Source organism: Dipodomys merriami, unplaced genomic scaffold, assembly GCF_024711535.1.
Source record: "Dipodomys merriami isolate MVZ:Mamm:240054 unplaced genomic scaffold, mDipMer1.0.p SCAF_7, whole genome shotgun sequence".
Classification (NCBI taxonomy): domain Eukaryota; kingdom Metazoa; phylum Chordata; class Mammalia; order Rodentia; family Heteromyidae; genus Dipodomys; species Dipodomys merriami.
The window spans coordinates 4,875,597-4,899,268 of NW_027206290.1; the positions used below are offsets into that span (position 1 = coordinate 4,875,597).

Below are 23,672 nucleotides of genomic sequence, written 5' to 3' on the forward strand. Positions count from 1 at the left end.
ATCAGAGGCAGAAAGAATCAGATAGAGAAAAGAAGAAATAGAGATAGAAAAAAAATTTGATTCATATGTATATCTTTGGGAGGGATGGTACTGAACTCTATGGAAAAGAGGTGAAAATGCAGTAGTTGAGCTCACTAGACACTGATGAAAGTGAACTATACAATTCATAGCTTGTAGGTGGAGACAGATCAAAGGGATTGAGAGAGAGTAAGGGAAGGGAAGATAATGTGCAAAAGGAAATGCACTCATTACCTGACTCATGTAATCCCCTGTATATCACTTTTATAGTAGCAATAAAATAATAATTTAGAAACTTATCATTTAAAATTATCTATTTTTTAAAAAATACTTGATAAAATTCACAAAGGATAAAAGATTTATTTTGTCACAAAATTTCAGAGATTTCAGTTCGTGATCAATTGACGTCATTGCTTTGGGCCTAAGGAGACATGGAACACTGGTGTCTGGAGTATATGCAGTGGGGAGGGCTGCTAAATTTATGCTGGTCAGTAAGCAAAGAGCAAGGGGAAGAGGCAAGTAGCTCCAAATCCTCTTCAAAGACCCACCCCTACTTATAGACTTCATCCTACTAGGCTAACCTCCTAGTGTATCCAACACCTCTTTGTAACACCACCAAGTGAAACCGGCTTCCAACACTCAAGTCTTTGGGGGAGATTCCAGATAAAATCTATAACATTATACAAACTTAATTTTAAATTAACCTACAATAAAAAAATTCTTACTAAGAGAAATATCTTAGAGATCCTACTATCATTCTTGTCTATTCTGATAATATAATTTATTGACAAGGAAATGAATTTAATTACAGTTAGTATAGCTGCATAGCACCACAGCATCTAAAAATCATTTCAATTTGGCTACTTATATTAATATAATGTTGTCTCCGTTGCATGTCTTACTTAAGGGAACAGAAATTCTTCTATCTCATTTTCTTAAAAAAATCTAAGGCATTACCATATAACCTAGCTTTTGTCAATTAAGTACATCCTCTCTGGCTTTATAGGTTTTAGAAAATAATCTAAAAGCACAAGGATAACAAAAGGATATTAGTAATAAACACGAACACAATATTTCCTTGGCAGAGTTTTGGCTTTGTTTTACCTCCCATTATAGCTAATTCTCCAAATCCAGTTATCATGAATGCTGATTTCTGAATTTTTTGTGAATAAATTCCCTCAATTTTCTAAACAAACCAAGAAATTACATTGTTTTCTAAGTAATTTAGAGTTGGTTTCTGGAGTTTGAAGTAAGAACTGTATATGTCTATCTCAGTTCCTTTTATGATGCTACAATAGAACAACACTGAGTGGTTAATTTATTAAGAACATAGATGTATTTCTTAGCCATCTGGAGGATGGGAAATCCAAGTCTGTGTGGGTATATCTGCTGAGGGCCTTCCTGCAGCATCATAATATGGTCAAAGACATAACACCAAAGAAAGCAAGAGAGTAACTTGCAAACTCAGGTTTTTTTTCTGCTAGAAACAATCCATAAAGTGGAGACATTATGATTCAAACTACTCTCCTTAGAGAGTGCAAAACTGCTGCATTGTGGGTAAAGTTCCTAGCAATACTATTTGGAAGACATGGATACATCCAAACCATGTAATACCAAGTAAAATAATCTTCAAAGTTGTATGTGGGATAGTAAGAACAGTATTGTCTTTAGTAATTTTGTGATAGTAGCCAGGCTCTATGGGTTGTTGTTGTTGTTCTTATTATTATTATTATTTTGTGAAAGTGGACAAGTGCTGGTGTCTCAGATATATAATCCTTGCATCTCAGGAAACTAAGATCTGAAGATCATAGTTTAAAGACAACTTATGCAGACAAATTCTCCAAACCAGTATCTCTAATTAACCAGGTAAAAAGACAGAACTGGTATTGTGACTCACGTGGTAGAGCACCAGAGCAGCGGGCAAGGCCCTCAGTTCAAGCCTCAGTACTGAGAAAACTAAATTGTAAAAGTAACCACTGATGAGTGATTTAACACACCATTAGTAAACAAAAACAAGAATATTATATTTCCTGTGTAGGAAATGTTCATAGCACTATTCTGATTTCTCTTCTTTCTATAATCAACTTTTAAAATAAATGCTTGAATTTTCTCTGTTTGTAAATTAGTTATAACTATCTCATAGAGATGCTGTAAAATTTCAGCCAATAAATTTAATAGAACATTTAAATTTTTAAACATAGGAAAAATACTTAGGTATGAATAATCTACTAAGAATAAATTGTTTTATAATATGTAAAGTTAGTGTACATGCTCCATTTAGGGCATTAACCATGTAAAAATAATAACTCCATTAATAGTAACCTCCTTAATGGCAGTGAAGGAGTGGCTTGTGCACTGCTATAGGCTCAGGTCCTAGAAAGTGTTACTCTATAGATATCTCATAAATCCTTTTTGAATGAAGTTAATAGTTGTATATCCTTTATATCATCATAGCTGAGACAGGTAGGTAGGGTGCATTTACTGCCATAAAAATTATATGGAGAGCCTGGTGCTGGTGGCTCATATCTGTAATCCTAACTACTCAGGAGCCTGAGATCTGAGAATCACAGTTCAAATCCAGCCCAGGCAGGAAAGTCCATGAGACTCTTAGCTCCAATAAACCACTAGAAAACTGAAGTGCCACTGTGGCTCAAGCAGTAGAGCACTTGCCTTGAGCTGAAGAGCACAGGGACAGTGCTCAAGCAGAGTTCAAGCCCCACAACCGACCGAAAAAAAAATTATATGGGGCTGGGAAGGTGGCTCAGTGGTAGGGCGCTTGCCTTGCATTGCATGAGGCCCTGGGTTTGATTCCTCAGCACCACATAAGCAAAAAGAAAAAAGCCGGAAGTGGCTCTGTGGCTCAAGTGGTAGAGTGCTAGCCTTGAGCTGAAGAGCTGAGGGACAGCTCCCAGGCCCAGAGTTAAGGCTCCAAGACCAGACCCCCCCAAAATTTTTTTTAATTATATGGAGTATATTCTCCAAATCTAGCAAGTTGCAGAATATATATATATATATGTGTGTGTGTATATGTGTATATACATATATATATATATATATGTATGTGTATACATATATATGTGTGTATATATATGTATATGAATATACATATATATACACACATATATATAGCTGTGACCCACAGTGGTGGATCTAAGTGCTATATCTGTAATCTCTCAGCCTCTGTAATACCAGAAATTGATTGATTGATAATATGATTAATCAACTGTGATATATTATCTAACATTTCAGGCCTAAATATCAAGCCAGTGCTTGAATACATGTCTGCTTATTCAAATCCACTGCCATCTCTGGTTAATATAAAAATTCACAGTACTTAAGGATAGTTGATTATATCCACACCTATTCACATAAAGTTCAACAAAAAAGAGTCAGACTTTATTAAGAAATGTCTACAACTAAGAAAAATTAGAACTTAAGTTTAATTTTGTACATTCACTCTCTACAACTCTCTATGCTTCTCATTGTTTAGATGAAAATATTCTAGATATATAAACATATACATATATATAGGAAAAGAAACTTTATTTTATATATTCATTGTCTTTGAGCAACTATCAAAGATTCTAACGTCACTGAATATGAATCACATTTAGATAATTTGTTAACAGCATGGGATGCTATAATCATAGAGAATGCTCATTATTTCAGGAGGGCTTTTCAATGTTTTACAAAAATGTACTGAAAATGTTGTGTTAAGTTTAGTAATTATCACTGAATTAAGTGCCTAAAGGGTAATTTGAAATCTACTTAATAACTCAATGAATATATTTCTAGTAAAATTATTTTATTAATCAGTAACTTTTTGTTATTAGACTCTTCAACTTTTGAGAGAGAGAGAGAGAGAGAAAAAGAGAGAGAGAGAGAGAGAGAAAGAGAAAGAGAAAGAGAGAAAGAAAAAGAGAAAGAGAAAGAGAAAGAGAAAGAGAATGAGAATTTTTTTAAGGATCCAGGTAACTCTCCAGGCCTAGTCAGTTCCATATCTCTAAAATAATATTTCTTGCCTCCCACCTCTTCCTTTTTTTGCTGCAAAATGAGCACAGAAGTCATTCGAAAGAATGTTAGGTAATGTACAACAACAAAGAGGATAAAAATATCTCTTCTGTCTCATGTTCACTTAGATTAAACTGAAATTGAAGTTAATCTTTGTGAAAAGGAAGTCTAGTATGGGTAGTCTAACATAGGCCTCCTACTTTCTAAGTTTGCTCAGGCTGCCTCAGAACCATCATTTTAAACCTCTGATTGACCTAATTCTTCATAATGGTGAATGTTCAGGTGAATGGAAGGGATTTGTGTAAGCTTTCTGTCACTGAACAAAAGGCCTGAGGTAATTAACTGATGAACAAACAAGATTTATTTTGGCTGATCACTTTGCAGGTTGCAGTCCAGGAGTGATATATCTCATTGCTTTGAGCCTGTGATGAGTCACTATATCAAGGTGAAAATAAATGTATGAGGGAGTAAAATCACTCATCCATGGCCAGGAAACAAGAGCAGGAAGAAGGAAGTGAAGTCCCATGATCCCTTTGCCAGAATCACCCCAACAACTTAGGCCCTACCCTTATTAGTTCCATCACTTGGAATAGTGGAGATACGTATTCCTCTAATGTCTACCTAGTGACTCACATTGCAGTTATTGAATATTCACCCTTGACTATAGACTTTGTAAGAGAATGATTAGTGGAAAGGCCAAGTCCAACAGTGAGACAGGTCACAGGAACACTGTACAACCCTTATTTTAGTGCGGTCCTTTTACTCCAACTGTTCTCATAGCTACTCCCCCCCCCTTGTTTTCTTCTGCATTCCTTAACTAGAACTACATAATCTAAGTACTACTTTATTCTTTGAAGGTTTTCTCTTCTCTTAACTAACCTCCTTGTGGCATAATTGGAGTTTTTATAGTATCTAGGTAATATACCATCACAACACCTAATGATAAAGATGAAATTAATTGAAAGACATCCTGAATAAATTATTTGGGAAGCAAGATCATGCTTTAGGGATGAACTTTCAAATCAAAGCAATACAGCCAGAGCCACAACCCCCAAAAATTATCTTAAAAATTATTTATAACATGGAAATGGAAGGGATTAAAAATTTTATAGAACACTTCTGGGAAGATTTGATCATTCTCCTCAATGAGTACTACAATCATTGAAAAAAATTCTGAGCTATGTTTTCTCACTCTAGATATATTGATCATTAAACATTAACTATGATCACTGGCATAATCTACCATTTCAAAGAAGTAATTTCCAAATATAACACAAATGAAAAAATATATATTAAATTATTTTGGAAATATTATCATTAACTCAATAATTGAAGTTATTATAAATGATAAAGGACAAATCCATTCTGAGGATAATATATAGGAAATCTTAGATAATGAAATTCACATACACTGTGGATTACTCAGCCATAAAGGATGAAATTATGTCATATTTCAAAGAACTATTTGGAACTGAAGATCATAATTTTTAGCAAAATAAACCTATCTCAGGAAGAAAATCTAAGTTTTACTAATATGTAAAATCTAGAAATTAACAATTACAACAATAATAACAACAGGATGATATGCTTGTAAAAGGAGGACTGTGAGGATGAGAAAATAGAAGGAAGTGGGAAGAGGAAAGAGGTGGGCAGAGCATAGAGGAGAATAATGAGAGGTTAATATGATCAAAGTATATCAAATACAAGTGTAAAAGTAACACCATACACAATATTTTATTTCAGATATTTACATCTATATTCAAAATATTTATCTACAATTTTAAAATCCTTGTCCAGTTTTAACTTCACAGATTTGTTAATCTCTAAAACAATAAGGAAGTTATTTTCCTTTTTACACTGAAACAAACTTTATAATTATGTGTTAATCTTCCTTAATTATACAGAATAATTAATCATCTAGGCCTGATGTCCCTATGTGAATGTAATTTCTATAATGAACTCAATTTCTTTGACAAATGAGGATTAGTTGACATTTTTATTTCTTCTTTTGCCGACTTTGCTATTTTGTATCTTCAGAAGTTTTTCCATTTCACATAAAACATAGTGTATCTATTATAATGATGCTCATTGTGTTAGCTTTAGTATGTATAGACCTGTACTTTTTTGGTGCTATTCTCCCCTTTTTATCATTTGTTTGTCAGTCTCACAGATTTTCTAACTTTTGCTTTAAAATGATTCCATTTCTGGATTTATTAATTTTTAGGTTCATCATCTCAGCTTTATATGTGTATTGTATTTCATCAACATTTGAATATCATCCTTTTTATTAGCTTTTTCTTAACTATTCTTTTTTTTCTTTTTTTACCCTCCCCCCTCCTCCTCCTCCTCCTTCTCCCCCCCCACTCGTCCTCCCCCCTCCTCCTCCTCCTCCTCCTCCTCCTCCTCTTCTTCTTCTTCTTCCTTTTTCCTTCTTCTTTCTTCTTCTTCCTCCTCCCCCTCCCCCTATTCCTCTTCCTCCTCCTCCTCCTCCTTCTCTTTCTCCTCCTCCTCCTCCTCCTCCTCCTTTTTGTGTTGGTCCTGGAGCTTGAACCCTGGGCCTCGGTGCAGCTCTTCAGCTCAAGGTTAGTGCCCTACCACTTGAGCCATAGCATCACTTCTGTTTTTTTGAGTAGTTTGTTGGAGATAAAAGTCTCACGGACTTTCCTGCCCAGGCTGGCTTTGAACCGTGATCCTCAGATCTCAGCTAGGATTACAGGTGGAGCCACTGGCACCTGGCTTAACAACTATTCTTGAGTATATTTTTTTCTGTCCTACTTGCGACTGACCATCTTTGCTGTGCCAGCTTTCTCCTTTATTGATTTAGATCTGCTAGACAACAAATATGAGTTTATGGAAGCAACTACTATACTTTTTTTTATCCCAATCTCTCCCTTTGGCCTCAGTTACAGAAACAAAATATCATTTAGGTGGGAAAATGCCCTGATTAAAGAGTCTCTCTGTTCAACTGAATTCTGGCAAAGAAATACAGGAAAAGACCACTGAAAATTCCTAATAAGGCTCATGTTTTAGTGGAGAGGTTTGTTCTGTCTGCCACTCAGTACTTCATGAATCAGCAATCAAAGACAATGATTGGAACTTTTCAGTCATTTTGGATCACAAATGATCTTGAGAATAGAATACATAGAGAAAGAAAAGGTAAACTCTTAAAGGACGCTTAAATCTTTGAATAAATGCAGAGTTACAAACCTATACTGTTGGATTACAGAATTTATTGTTACATGAAATGATTTTTTTAAAAATCTCCCTAGTGGACTGGGAAGGTGGCTCAGTGGTACAGTGCTTGTCTTGCATGCATGAGGTCCTGGGTTCCATTCCTCAGCATCACATAAACAGAAAAAGCCAGAAGTGGCGCTATGGCTCAAGTGGAGCTGAAGAGTTCAGGGACAGTGCCAAGGCCCAATGACCAAAAAGAAAGAAAGAAAAAAATCTCCCTGGTTTAAGACACATGTAAGGAATGTCTCTTACATAGAACTGATCAAATTAAATACAAATATACTGCTTCTTCTTTTAAAAATAATTACTAAAAAATTGTCTAAAGTTTTTAGAAATTAATCTTATAATTATGATTATAGTATTCTTTTTCTGTTTTTTTTTAATCCGGAATACTAGCATATGTTATTTCCCTATTATATTCTGACCTGTGTATAAACCTATTGCATCATAAGTACTTGGAAATAGAGTCTAAGCATACTAAATTATAGTGATAAAACGTGCACCTCCTCTAAATTCTAGTTTATTAAAAAGCTCACATTAAAATAGCTTTTACTTTTATAGACTCTGTCAAAAGACATTTACAACTGCATAATTCAGACAATCATTTGGTTTGAATAGGAGGGGAGGGAAACAGGTTGAAATTTGACTTTCTGAAACTTCTTGATTCTTTTGTCTATTTTTACATACCAGACATACTTAACTAGTTGAAGTCAACTACTTGAATTACCCTAAAAGAACTCCTTTGATAATTATACGATTCCATACATTATTCTCATAATAAGATACTTAAATTTGGAAATCCAAAATGTGAATGGATGTGGAACATTCACTGACAATTGTAAAGCTTGGTGGTACTGGGTAATTATTTCAGGAGATAATGGATATATTGAGGCATCTGGAGAAGTAAACAGAAAAGAAAAAGTGAAACAAAATTATATATTCTCTGAAAAGATCAGAGAGCCAAGTCAAGAATAGAAATCAAATCCTGAAGAATTTTGGTATATTTCAAAAATGTGCAAATATACGTAGATAAATGTCCTGAGTTTTTATAGAGTACAAAGATCCAGAACTAACCAGCTACAGCTTAGTTCTATGGTAAAGCCAAAAATAAAGCGAAACTTCTGGGAACAGAATATAAATTGATATATATATAACACAGAATGGAAGATGGGGCTAAAAGCTAGAGGTCTCAAAGTGTAGGCTTATTATCTCTTTGGACATTACACAAAAACAATAAAAGAACGAACCTTTAGTATTTAAGTTTAACAAAAGCTTCATAAGGTTCAGAAAGCTTAATTTTTTTTATCAAATGGACAGTGTAAATGTCCCCCTGACAAATCCCACACAGAAGAATGAAGAAAAAAGAGAAAAGGGAGAATAATAATATCACTCAATAAGTGCATACCAGAATGTAACACTGACCCATAAGACCAAAACCTATAACCCACTCTTTCAAAACTAAATACGTAAAATTTACAAGATATAATCTATAATTAAAATTCAGAAATATTGATAGCACGGGAAAAGAATCAATATTTTAAATGTCATTTAGTAAAGATTAAGGTAGGCCAGACTCTGGTGCTCACAACTATAACCCTCGCCACTCAGGAGGCTGAGATCTGAGGATCATGGTTCAAAGCCAGCCCAGGCTTATTGCAAATAAACTACTCAGAAAAAAAAATGGCCCTGTGGCTCAAGTGGCAAAGTGCTAGCCTTGAGCACAGAGCAGCTCAGGAACAGAGTCTGGCCCTGAGTTCAAGACGCATGATCGGAAAAAAAGAAAGAAAGATTAAACTAGGAATATGATAACAAATGAACATGATAGGAACACTGGTATGATGATTCAAGCTAACAAACCTTGGCACCTAGAAGACTGAAGTAGGAGGATCATGAGATTAAATCTAGACTGGACTATATAGTAAGACACTGATTCAATAAGTAAATTAATAAATAAGCATCTAGTTTATACTTGTATATAATATGCATATAGTATATTATATACATAATAGTCTATGTGCTATTATTCATACTATAGTTTATATGTATATACATACATATATCCATATATCCATACATATATACACTATCTATGTAAATATACATACACTATAGATGTGTATATATGTGTGTATATGCATATATATTCTATATAGTAAGTATAGAGAGATATAAATATACACTAGTGTATATTATATATATACTACATATAATATTTATATACTGGTGCATATATATGTGTATGTACACATATACATTATATGTAGGATTAAATTGTCAAATTATTGATAATTTTGAGAAGTATAATTGTGCTGGTAGAAGGGAAGTATAACATTGAATGAAGGCAGTAAAGAATGCTCTGTGTCAGTATGAAATATCGGTATGAAATCATGATGGAAAATTAATTCATTTTATATTTTGTTCTTGAAAGAGCCTATGAGTCATGATAGCCCCATAACAACAAGCATATCTACTTCCCAGATTTTATTTTCCAAATATTATTTCATATTAAAAATATTAGCTTTTTTGAAAATTACTAGACTTTTAAAATTATAAGACTGTACAAAGATAGCTAGAAGGCATACAAGAATTTGGATTTGTCTTTCATTTAACATGTACAGCTTCATCCCCTCATAACTGACCACCAGAGTGGCTGTCGGACATTCAATATATATTTTAACCTTCCTATCAAGTTAACATTTTTAATGTTTTACTATAAAACAGAAAATACAAGACAAAGTCAAAATCTTATGGATTAAATGATATAAAGTGGATTAATATGGCTGTTCACATAAACTATATATTCAATAAATATTTGTTTCCCATTTTATTATACAATTTCTTTTATATCAACCCAACCAATAATCTTCCATTTAAGTTTGACCTATCTGCCAATCCGACTACAGTACTTCATGCTGAGGAAAGTCTTTACATCTCACTACTTATATTTCCACTACATATGATAGTACCATTAAATGTAATTCAAAATGTGGTTCATATATAATATTTCAAGGCAATTTATGACATTTCAGTCATTTTATGGAAAAGATTTAGGCAGGATAAAAACTATAGAATGTGAGAAAACATCTTCATGGCTGGAAACAGACCTTAGCAAACTGATCACTTGAAATCCCTACATTGTAAGAAATTATAGGTGCCTCTCAAAGCAGGTATTTTTGTTTTCTATTTTTCTATTTCATTTTCTCATAGGTAAATATAGAAACACATTTGTAATTCCCATTTCCACAGTCTCATTAATTCTTAATGGAGCCATTAAGTCAGTAAACATTATCAGTACTCAACATATTACAAGCACTGATACATACAAGAGATCCAGCATGGAACAAAAAGAGATGTAGTCTTTCTACCTCATGTAGCTTACACTACATCTGGTGATAGAGCTAATTATATAGACATTGCAATGCAGCATGAAGAATGTGACAACACATATATTATGCAGACATTTTCCTATGTAAATTGGTAGCCACTAGAGTATTTTAAGCTAGTGAATAAAATATATTTCTATTTTTGAAAAATTGTTCCATGCACATTGTGCAAACATGATAAGAAGGAAGTCAGAAAGCCAAAGAAAGTTTCCCAGGGTCAAGTAGTGAAGTTAGAACTAAATAAAACAATAACAATAACATTTTTAAAACAGTATATAACTAAAATGTGTACTTTTGCTAAGAAATATGTACATTATATTCATGATCACATTTCTTATAATCAAGCTGAAAAATAAACAGTGCTGTTGGGTTCTGATTTTTGCAATTTTACAGATAAATTCAGGTTCAAAGTAGATAAGTAATATGCTTAGTAAAACAGTTAAAAGAACAGAACATATTCTAATCATTCTGTCTTTAACTATTTTTTTCAAATTATTTTTTATTTCTCAAATTCCATTCCTACATGCTGAGTTTGCAGCAACTGATCTCAAGAGCAAGTGGGGTTTTTTTTTGTTTTTGTTTTTTTTTTATTGTCGGTCATAGGGCTTAAACTCTGGGCCTGAGCACTGTCCCTCAGCTCTTCAGCTCAAGGCAAGCACTCTACCACTTTACCTACAGCACCACTTTTGGTTTTTTGGTGATTTATTGGAGTTTCACAGACTTTCCTGCTGGCTTTGAACTGCGATCCTCATATCTCAGCCTCCTGAGTAGCTCTAGGTCTGAGCCACCAGCACTGGGTTCAAGAGCAAGTTTTTATCTTATGTTACATGAATATCAGAAGGAGCTTTGAGTCCAAGAGAGAAAATTCAATCTTAAGAGACACAGATGATTGACAATCCTCTTTACTAGAAGTTTATTTGCTCTAAATATATACTAAATTTAAGTTTAATATGAATCTAAAATAAATGTTTAAATAAATAGCCTCTGCCAACTAAATTCTAAATGCTGTAACATGTTCCCATTTGTGAGCTCACTTTTCCTCAGACTTGGACCTTGTTTTGCTTAAATTTATAATACCATTCTCCCAGAAGTTGCAAAGACTGTATCATAATCAGCTTTGTTTCTTGTTCTCCAGTTGGTCTTTCTTTGTCAGGATTATTATCATTCATGTTTTAATACTTACAGACTAATAAAGGAGGGTTTTTTCTCTGCCTTACTGAAGAATGTTGAATTTCACTTTGGTGAAATTTTCTAATTTTCCATTTTCAGCAAATGGCTACTGTCCTCCTGCATATCTATTTTAACTCTACCTATATATCAGAGTTTCATTTCTGTATCCTAAAAGTTCTCATTAAATAACTGAGAAGACATTTCATAAAAATAGTCACTTGTTTTTCATAAGTTTGAAGTTAGACATGATGACTTGGATAAAAATCACTTATACCGGAATATCCAACCTTATATCCTACAATACAATGTTGAGAGATTCTAGCAACACAGATTTTCCTTTATTTAAAAGAAAGTTTTTTCCTTCCTTTCCTTATTTGCTTCTACAAAAGAATACAAGGAACAAGAAGAAAAGAAAACTAAAGGTTAATATAAATGTGGTAGCAAATGGCTCAGCAAAATTATATGGCAAAATTATCTTCAGATACAAGCAAAATATAAAACCCTCACATATTTTTATGATTTATATTTCTATATATTTCTATAATTAAACAAATTCAGAAATATTGATAGCATGGAAAAAAATCAGTATTTTAAGTCATTTAGGAAAGAATAAGCTAGGCCCGGCTCTGGTACCCAACAACTCTAATCTGAGCCACTCTGGAAGCGGAGATCTGAGGATAGTGGTTCAAAGCCCAGTCCAGGCTTATCTCCAATAAAGTACACAGAAAAAAACAGAAATGGCCCTGTGGCTCAAGTGGCAAAGTGCTAGCCTTGAGCACAGAGCAGCTCAGGGTCAGGCCCTGAATTCAAGGCCCAGGACCATCATGTCAGATAATTTAATATGCAGTATTGATTTACATTTAAAGTGTATTAAAAAGTATGAATTATTCAATCAAAAACTACTGTTTATCAGTACAAAAATTATATTAGTGGGGCTGGGAAGGTGGCTCAGTGGTAGAGCGCTTGCCTTGTATGCCTGAGGCCCTGGGTTCGATTCCTCAGCGCCACATAAGCAAAAAGAAAAAAGCCGGAATTGGCGCTGTGGCTCAAGTGGTAGAGCACTAGCCTTGAGCTGAAGAGCTGAGGGACAGCGCCCAGGCCCAGAGTTCAGGCCCCACGAGTGGACCCAAAAAAAAAATTATATTAGTAAATTTTGATTATACTAAATCCTGTAACAGAGTATTATAGATTCTGTAGTATTCTTTAAAACTAGGTCAAGTAGTCTATAAAATATAATTTTCAGTATAGAATTAAATACAAATTATGAGAGAATTGACTTTTTATCACTGATTGTAATTTTTATCACATTTCAATATTCAAATAGTAAAGAAAGTAACACATACCTCAATTCTTTTCTAACTAAGAAACCACGGATCCATCTTTGAACAATCAAAACTGGTGAATTATGAGCCAGAATTGTATTGATTCTTGAAATAATAAACTTAATGTTATTAATTTCATCTTCATAGCTTGATCCCTGTATAAAAATATTATTCAATAATTTTATGCCACATTAAAGTATTCTAGAAGACATTTTAAACTTGGTAATCTAATTATTTAAGTAAACTAACAAAACATTTGAAGGTTTCTTATTAATATAATAGTAAAATAATGCATTCTAACATCAGAGTAAATATCAAGAACTAGTAGCATTAATTAAGTTAAATTCTCTTCACAAAATAGAAGATTTTAGCAACTCTCTATTCAACCTTCTTCTCTCAATCTGATAGCATAAATACAAATTTTTGACCATAATTATCCTGATCTAGGAAAAGTAGTGGTATTAATTACTATTCAACAAAATTCTAAAAGTAGTCTTCATCAGCATAAAGAAATTGGGCTATGATTAATTCATATCATGTTCTTGGATCCTCTTGTTTATGATAAGAGGTGATACAAACTTTCCAATTTCTGTTTATTCACTATTAATGATTATATGAACTGTTCTTTGTTTCACATACACACACGTGCACACACACACACACACACACACACACACACACACACACACACACACAATCCATTGAAATAAAATACTTGCAGGACAAAACTTTGCTAAGATTCTTTCCCTCCTCTAGGCTTTTTTTTTTTTTTTTGTCTGTCAGTCGTGGGACTTGAACTCTGGGCTTGGGCACTGTCCCTCAGCTCTTCAGCTCAAGGCAAGCGCTCTACCACTTGAGCCACAGCGCCACTTCCAGTTTTCTAGTGGTTTATTGGAGATAAGAGTCTCACGGAGTTTCCTGCCCAGGCTGGTTTGAACTGCAATCCTCAGATCTCAGCCTCCTGAGTAGCTAGGATTACAGGCGTGAGCCACCGATGCCAGCCTCCTCTAGGCTTTAAACTTAGGGCAAGATACAGACTTTTGAAAACCCTGCTTGGGAATAAGGTCTGTTGGAAGAGTGGTACAAGTAGAAGTTCTTAATTAGCATTGATTGGCTAGCATGAAGCCCTGAATTCAAATTCCAGTACTGTCAAAAAACAACACAAAATAAAACAGAAAACCTCTCAGATCTACTATCAAATCATGCCACTGCCTTTTATCTCACTTCCTCATACAAAAATCTTTACCATCTTGGCTACTCCTCCATATAAAAGCAAAATCCTTCTCAGATTCTATGAGCATAGCATTCTCCCTCCCTATTACAGGTGTCTCCTTTGCTCTATTGGAAACAGACCCATTCCTTTACTCGCAATACACATTTCAAATAAGCTCATCTGGGGCTGCTTTAAACTTAGGATCTTCCTACCTACCTGGACCTCCTAAGAGCTATAGGTGTGTACCTGACACAGCTTTTGTAATTTAATTTTATTGAGCTGTTATAACATTATGTTCCCAATTTTTCTATTTTTATTTTTTTTTTATTTCTCAGCCTATATTACTAACTCCTCTTTTATAAAATAGTCAAACATTTGGGCCTCTGAGGTGTTTTTTAAAAATATTATTATTCCTATTTGGTAATTGTAAGGTCTGCTCCTGGATGGCTAGCAGACTCCACCCTCCTGCAGCAAAGTCTCTGCCCAGTACCTGTGTTACCTAGGCAACTGGGACACCTGGAAGAGGTCACATCTGCATCCACTGAGGTCACATCTGAATTTGATGTGGCCACACCTTTCTTCACCCATACCCTAGATAAGGCCTAGCCCAGGCCAAGATGCTCTCTCTCTGCTCTTTTCTAGCTCTTTTCTCTCTTTCCCAGCTCTCTCTTTCCCAGGCCTTTCCCAGCCACGTGGAGTGCCAACCTTGCCTGGTCCCAGCAGGTCTACTGAATAAACCTACCCCTTACTTGAATACCACGTGCGTGGTGCAGTTCTTACTTGGTGACCTCTTTTTAAAAAACTAACAGTAATCTCTGAGGATTACCTTCCTTGCTTCATGTTATTACTTTCATGGTACTGCCTAATAACATACACTGATTATACACATGTATTACTTGTCAGGAAATCCTTCTTAAGTAACAGCCTTATAAGTCAATCTCCTGTTTTATTTCTTACATATCAAAAACAAATAGTTATTTCATCAAATACATATCATATTTTATGGCCTGTAGTCATTAAAAATATTCTTGACTTCTCAACTAAGTAAACCCATATTTTTCTTTCTCCCCCACTCATTTCCACAAAATAAATCCAGCTTAGCAAATGTCAATCTGCCTCTTATATTCTATATTCCCTGTACCAATGTATTAAATTGGCCATTATAAATTAAGGCCTAAATTTCTGGGATAAACTACTCTCAAAAACCCCACCATACTGTTAAAATTCGAATTGACAAGCTTATTAGTCTAGGTTGGGTGAAGCACATTAAAATGCACATCAAATATGTTGGTATAATTTGAGGAGTGGAAGGGAAAAAACAAATCATTTAAATAGGGATACAGGTGGACCCATTGCAACAATGAGATGTACAAGACTTTATGTCAAAAAACGAACTTTACAACTTTGGGGATGGGGGGAAATGGGAAGGGATAGGAAGGGGAAACAAAGGAGGAGGCAACAACGCTTGATAAGAAATGTACTCATTACCTTGCTCATGTAATTGTAACCCCTCTGTACGGTATTTTCACAATAAAAAAATAATAATAATAAATCACCATGTAAACAAACCAAAGGACAATGCAAATAATAAATAGAAACTATACCAATCAAAACTCACCAACCAACCTCAAAGAAAGAACTTTTAACTTTAATCAATCAAATGTCTTTTCTTGCTTTTCTTGTTTTGATACTACTGGGGTTTAAATAGCAAAGGCTGAGGTTTGGAGGGCAGGAACTCAAGCACTTGAGCCAAGTCCCTGCTCTTGAACTGAGGGCCTAGGCAATGTCTCTGAACTTTTGTGCTCAAGGCTAGCACTCTACCCTGTGAACCATAGTTCCACTTCCCACTTTTGGAGTAGTTAATTTAGATAAGTCTCATAGGTTTTCCCATCTGGGTTGGCTATAAATCACAATCTCAGATCTCTTCCTCCTAAGTAGCGATGATCAAAGATGTGAGCCACTGGCATCAGCTCCCAACTCCTTTTCAATTATTTTTTCTAACACAACTTTATTATGTTTTCTGGCATGTGATCCTCTTATTTATTCTTCCCTCATAGTTGGTATGACACCTCTACCTCCCAAGTAGCTGAGATTCCAGGCACGAGCCATAGTACTTAATCCAAAATATTTTGTGTATATCACTTCTGCAGCCACATTATAAAAGTTCTTTCTCTTGCTTCCATGTCAGTACTAGCTGCTTTGTGGTATGGAACTACTATGATTCATGAATCAGGAAATACTTGGGTTTAGTTTTTCTTTTATCAATTCAATTACCATCCTCCCCCAAATTACAAATGAAGGATGATTTGTCTAGAAAAAAAAATCAGGTCTGTAAAGGCTTTATATATTTCCTCAAGATATTGCAAGGTAAATCCTGTCTCCTAGGTTCTTAGGTAGCATTTTGATCCAGCTATATTTTCAATATTATTTGACATGTCAAACTTAGTCTGTAAACTCTGAAAACATTAAACCACTTTTTGTCACTTGACTGTGCCAATCTCTATCAATACCTTTAAGTCTTGCAAGTGTTTTCCATTCTATGTCATTTATTCACTAATCATAGGAACACATCTATTTTAGTAGAGATTTCTTAATAAAATATGTTGAAGTATAAATACTTAGAATACTCTGTTCTTTTCATTTCTTTTCTACCATAACTAGGGAGCTGGATAGCAAAGGTTTTTAAAGAAAATATATATGGAGTTCTCTCATGGATTTTGTTTGTACTCAGATTCAAGATACTTTCCCCACTGTTTCTTTAATCATTGCTTTTTCTCTATTTGCATTAAATTCTCTATTGTTGTTTCTATTTATATATAAGTTATCCTGGATTTGAACTCTCACTATTCTTTTTTTTTTTTGGGGGGGGGGGGGTCCGGTCGTGGGGCCTGAACTCTGGGCCTGGGCGCTGTCCCTCAGCTCTTCAGCTCAAGGCTAGCGCTCTTATCACTTGAGCCACAGCGCCACTTCCGGCATTTTTCTTTTTGCTTATGTGGTGCTGAGGAATGGAACTCAGGGCTTCAGGCATGCAAGGCAAACGCTCTACCACTGAACCACCTTCCCAGCCAAACTCTCACTATTCTTTTCTCAACAATTTCATATATTTCTTCTCAGTTTAACAAATTCATTCTATGAAAGTTCAGCATTCTTTTTTTATTGTGAAAATACTGAACAGAGGGGTAACAGTTCTTATCAAGCATTGTAGCCTCCTCCTTTGTTTCCCCTTCCCATCCCTTCCCATCCTTCCCCTTCCCTCCACCAACTCCTCCTCCTCCCTTCCCCCACATTGAATTTTTTTATTTAACTTGTCAACTATTCCACTGATATGGCAGAAACTAAGATCTTTCCTGGAGATTCCAACCATCCTATCACAGATGGGGCTCTGCACATACCAGATGGGTTCTGCTACTCATTGTATCTTTGCTTGTCCTTTGGCCTTTCCATGAAACTTATTCTGTGATTTATAGCAACTGGTACCATCTGTCACTTGGACCATCATTGTTCTCAATAAATAGGAGGATGTGAAGAATTTCTTCTAGTTTTGGCATTTTATTGGGTTTACTGTTTCTGAAAAAAATGCTTTCATGTCATGCTTCTCTAGTTTCTTATTTTGATTCAATTTTCTTATTCCACTCAAGTTGCCATAGCAAAGTGTAATAAGCTGAATAACTAACAACAGAAATGGCTATGAAATACAAGGTGGAGATCCCAGAAAATTCAGAGTCTAGCTTCTGAATAACGGCCTTCAGGTTTATGGAAGATGTCTTCCCATTGTGGTTTCACCTGATAGAAGGAAGAAACTATCATGTGCAAACCATGTGCTCAATTTCACCACAAATAAAAGCAAAAACAAAACAGAGATCTCTTTAAAGCTTCCTTTGTGACAGCAGTAAACCCACTTTGATGGTCAATTCATCTTTCAAAGTCCCATAATATCTCCAAACAATATCACATTGGAATTAAATTTTGACATGAATTGGGGATAAGGCACATGATTTTTATGGGTAAGGTAAAGCACTCTTAATAATCCAAAAAGCTTTACATTACTTTTGCCCTTACACAATGCTTACAAAGTATTTATCTAAAGATAAATAAAAACTTACCTTTTACTGGGTTCTATTGATGAAGATTATTTCCACTTAAAAAATGGCTACTTTGAGGGGCTGGGCATGTGGTTTGGTGGTAGAGTGCTTGCCTAGCATGCATGAAGCTCTGGGTTCGATTACTCAGAACCACATAAACAGAAAAAGCCAGAAATGGCACAGTGGCTCAAGTTGTAGAGTGCCTTGAGCCTTGAGCAAAAGAAGCTTAGGGACAGTGCCCTGAGTTCAAGCCCCAGGACTGGCAATAAAAAAAAGGCTAATTTTTATTTTCTAACCATTATTATTAAAACTCAAAAATGTTAACACTAATATTACAAAATAATTAACAGTGACATACTTTTACAGATTTATAAGCTGTTATGTAAAAATATTCCAATTTTATCATTTTAAATTTCCCAATCATAGCCATTATTCAATATGTATGTGTCCTTCACTTGTGATGCTTATTCATTAATTTTCTGTGTATATAAGTCATGTGCCACATAATGATTTTTTTACTTAATGACAGACCAAACATACAGTATTGGTTCCTTAGATTATATCACCAAGTGATATCTAAGCTAAATTTGTTTGTGTAACAAGACCAGGTTATATTTTGACAATAATAAAATTATCTAATATGTCTCTCAAAATGTATTCTATTGTTAAATGTGAATCCACATATTAAAATATATTTAAAACACCTAGAATATATTTTACTTTTTCTAAAAAATTAATTTTTCTCTATAGCTGAGGAAATAATCACTTCTGTACTTTTAGTAACTTTGTTTAACTAACATGCATAAGTTATGAAGAATGTTTGTCTTACGCTTATCTATCCAGTATTCTGTAACCTCTAGGTTTCAACTTTTACCAACATTTTATGCCAATGAAGATTTGATTATGACAATGCCACATAATACTTATTTAAGAATTTATTATTTTATACTCATCTAATAATATGAATTTTATGACATTTGAGTAATATAAAATACCTCTCAATGAAATCATTATATACCAAAACTGAATAAAGATCTACTTCAATTAATAAAACAAAAATATTCTTTACAATTTGGTTTTCAGCTCAATAATTTTATGCTTGAGGCATAAAACTCATCAATTTTCAGATATAAACACATTACTGATACATTCACATATTTTATCTAAATGATGCACAACTATTAAACAGTCCCCATATTTATGTTTAGAACTTAGAAGATAAAACTTTATAAATTTATTTTAAGTGAAACCCTAAACAGAAGGATACCTTTTTCAATGCAGGGCAGAAATTAAAGAAAAGTCGGTGGTTAAATGTTTTGAATCTTTCAGGAAGATGCCAGTTCTGAATTATTTCTTCATCAGAAATCACATGATGATCCAATGCCTTGAGAGTCCATACACTGTTAACAATAACATGTCTGTATCCTTGTTTAAGGCTGACTGGACAATCAAACATAGTGAGGGCAATGAGGTTTGGACAGGCAGATAAGACACACACATTTTTTAACTTTGCAAACCCATTGTCATGAAGATAAAGGAGTTTGAGATTCTTTAATCCGTTCCAAAATTTGGTATCTGGCAGAGTTTTTATCTGAAATGGTGTTAAAGATAGATTGTTAAGCTTAAATATCATATTTATACAAATTCCATGAAAAATAGTAAAAAAGAAAAACTAAACATCTAAACTCCACTATCTCCCAAACGGCAACTTCCTAAGTAATCAAATGAAATATTTGAAGCATGACTGGGAAAACCAGTGGGCACTGGGAATAAGCTGTTCTTAACAGTATTATGAAATTCATAATGTAATATTTTGTTCGGTGAAAAATTCTTTGATAATAGACCAATTCTATCCTTTTCAAAACATTTTTTTCTTAAACAAAGAATTAAACATCTGTAGTGTGTGGTTTAAGTGGAATTAATGTAAAGGCCTCAATTCAAATCACAGTATGGAAGGAAATAAAAAAGTGTCCAATCTATTCTTAATTTAGAGTGCAACCTTAAGAAATAAAATGTAAAACATAACAAACCATACATTATTTGTGTATTTTACATTAATCTATTTGTTTATATTTTCATAGTGTGTTTATACATATTACATATTTTTCCATTTAATTTTAGTTTACATTTTAGGTGACAGACAATTTGGAAACAATTTTATACACACAAAATGTAGGTACTTATTCTATATAAATTTCATTTATATGAAAAAAATCATTACTGCTTACCTGATTTCCATGGAGATCAAGTTTGATTAATTTTATACAATTTTGCAGTGGATAAATATCTGTAATAAAATTGTTTGAGAAAATGCAGACTCTAAGAGAGATGCATGATTGCAAACTTTCCACTGATTTTAAGTGAAGGCCATTGAATTTTACAAAAACAAAATCTTTTTGATTTTCAACTATATTTTCATTATAGTGACTCCATTCTTCATGACTAGTTAGCTCTTTTAAGATTGTTCCATGAAACATCTAAAAAAGGAAAATTGCTTTAACTTTCTTCAAAATAGAAAACTCAAAACAAAATATTTGATAAGAATAGGAATAGGCAGAAATGTTAAAATTAGAAGGGAATATCTAATCCTATGGAATCTTCTGTCCCAATATCTCTAAATATTAAGCATTCATATAACTATTCCTGACTGAAAAATATATCCCTGTCCTCGTCAGTGTACAAATCAATAAAGGAAGCAAATCCATGGGACTCATAACATAACTTCTAGATAACAAAACTATATTTCAATGTAGTCAGTAAACTAATATTGGCTTAAGGATACTGTTAACTACATTAACAAATAAATTCACACCAAATAAATTAATAATTCAGTATAGTGATAATCTTGGAAGAGGCTGAAAAATGCAGGCATAGGAAGATAAGGTGCAATACAGACCTTCCATTGGTATGATAATATTTGTTTCCTTTTTAAAGCATTGAATAATATTTCATTTTAGGGATGAACCATGGTTTTGTAATCTATTTACCTTCTAAGATACCTTTGGTGGTTCAATATTTGGAAAAATATAAATAAAGTTGCTATAAGCATTTGGGGAAAGATTTTTTTATGTAGAGATTAGTTTGAAATTAATTTGGGCAAATATCAAAGAATTTACTACTGTTTGATATCATATGATTTATTTTCTGAGAAATTACCACTGTCTCCTAAACTGGCTATGCATTTGCATTTTTAGCAATAATTGTAAAGAATTAATATTCATATCCTCAGCAGTTTTGATGTTAGAAGTATTTTGTATTCTTCCATACCAGTAGGTGGGTAACAGTATACTACTGTTTTAATTTGAAATTCCTAATGACATATGGTTGAACAAATATCTATATTCTTAATTACCATCTTCATGTCTTCCTTGTGAGGTTTCTATTCAGATCTTTGGTCTACTTATTTTTATTGGTTTACTTTCTTATTGTTGAGTTTAAGAACTTTTATTACTTTGGATATCATCTATGTGTTTTACAACTAATTTCTCTCAGCCTAGTGTTTGCCTTTTCATTTCATTTTCTTATATTTTACAACTCATAAAATCCTCTGAGTTTGGAAAATCAATATCCATCCACAGGGAACATCAGAGATCCTATTTCTTTTGGGGGGGGAGGAGGTCCAGTCGTGGGGGTCTGAACTCGGGGCCTGGGTGCTGTCCCTCAGCTCTTCAGCTCAAGGCTAGCACTCTACCACTTGAACCACAGTGCCACTTCCGGCTTTTTTCTTTTTGCTTATGTGGTGCTGAGGAATTGAACCCAGGGCCTCAGGCATGCAAGGCAAACGATCTACCACTGAGCCACCTTCCCAGCCCCAGAGATCCTATTTCTTTAGGTGCATCTGAAAGCGATCTTCTACTTTCTGTCAATGCATCAGTGTACAATTATCTCTCTCTCTCTCTCTCTCTCTCTCTCTCTATATATATATATATATATATATATAATGTCATATATAACTATACTTAGTAGTAATAAAACTATATATAATTTTTTATAAAACTAATTATTCCATGTCAGTCTAGTTGCAAATTTCTTTGTAGAAAATACAAACTTATTCCTGGCACTTAATTTCAAGCATTCCAAACACTGCTATTTACTTAGTAATTAATGTCTATCAAATATAAATTTTATTTTAATTTTCCTTTCATTAAAAAGGGATTATATATTTTATATTATTAATACTGTGTTATAGCAATTATGATAATACAATTTTAACTAATTCATTTCACTAAAGTTTTTGGATAAATGCTGTTTAATATGAATATTTCAATGATCTATTACTAGAATTATTCATGATACAAATACAAATATTTGTAATAGTTGCATACATGTGGTATAATCTGTAACAAATATAAATTATATATAACACATAATACTGATAGTACAGTAGTTGATAAAATTGATTTTTTTACAAAATAATATAAAAACTTCTTGCCAATATGACATAAATTTTAAGGAACAAATATTGAATCATACAAATCCCAATTTCAGATCATTTTAATATCACTGAATTTAATGCTTTCATTTGTATTTTATACAGCTTTTTTTGGATTTATAAAAAGATATGTTATTAGTAATAAATGTAGAAGAATTAAAAACTTGTGTGTTTAAGGGGATATTAAATCCAAATTTGAGAGATAATCTTCATCATAATTCAATGCTTCTTTTTTCATTTGTATAGCTGCCTGTATTTTTAGCTTTAATCAAAAAGATATATAATATTAGCAAAAAAAGTGTATGAGCTAAATACCAGGGTTATTATTCAGAGTTGGGGTTCATGACTTGAGAATTTTTTAGAAAGGAAATCCTCTAAGTTATCTAATTCTTACTGTTTTAAAGCAAATCTCACAAGAAAGATAACTGAATTAACTATTGGTAAAGAAAAACAGACAATATTAATATAGTAGTTTTAATTTAATTTAATGACTTAGATTCTTAAAATTGGCAGTGATTCTTGATGAAATATGCTAAACTCCTCTTTCATCTTGTTATATGTAAAATTCTTGATGAAATTCTCCTACAAACCAATAAGTCAAGAACAAAGTTACCATTAAAAGACAGGGCTAGGATATGGCCTAGCATGCATAAAGTCCTGGGTTAGATTCCTCAGTACCATATAAACAGAAAAGGCCAGAAGTGGCACTGTGGCTCAAGTGTGGTACAGTGCTAACCTTGAGCACAGAGAGGCACTCAGAGACAAAGCCCAGGCTCTGAGTCCAAATCCCAGGTTAGGCCAAAAAAA

The 23,672-nt window shown here is 33.6% G+C and overlaps 1 protein-coding gene across 1 annotated transcript in view; it reads right to left on the reverse strand.

The window, feature by feature from the left end:
• Lrriq3 (leucine rich repeats and IQ motif containing 3) overlaps window positions 1–23,672 on the reverse strand; it is an 89,872-nt gene that overhangs the window by 56,861 nt on the left and 9,339 nt on the right. Inside the window, exons 2-4 of the mRNA XM_070007287.1 lie at window positions 20,662–20,910; window positions 19,701–20,024; window positions 13,160–13,293 (exon numbers count right to left, since the gene is read on the reverse strand). Of these exons, the coding sequence (XP_069863388.1) occupies window positions 13,160–13,293; window positions 19,701–20,024; window positions 20,662–20,910 (707 nt within the window). The remainder of the gene's footprint in view (window positions 1–13,159; window positions 13,294–19,700; window positions 20,025–20,661; window positions 20,911–23,672) is intronic.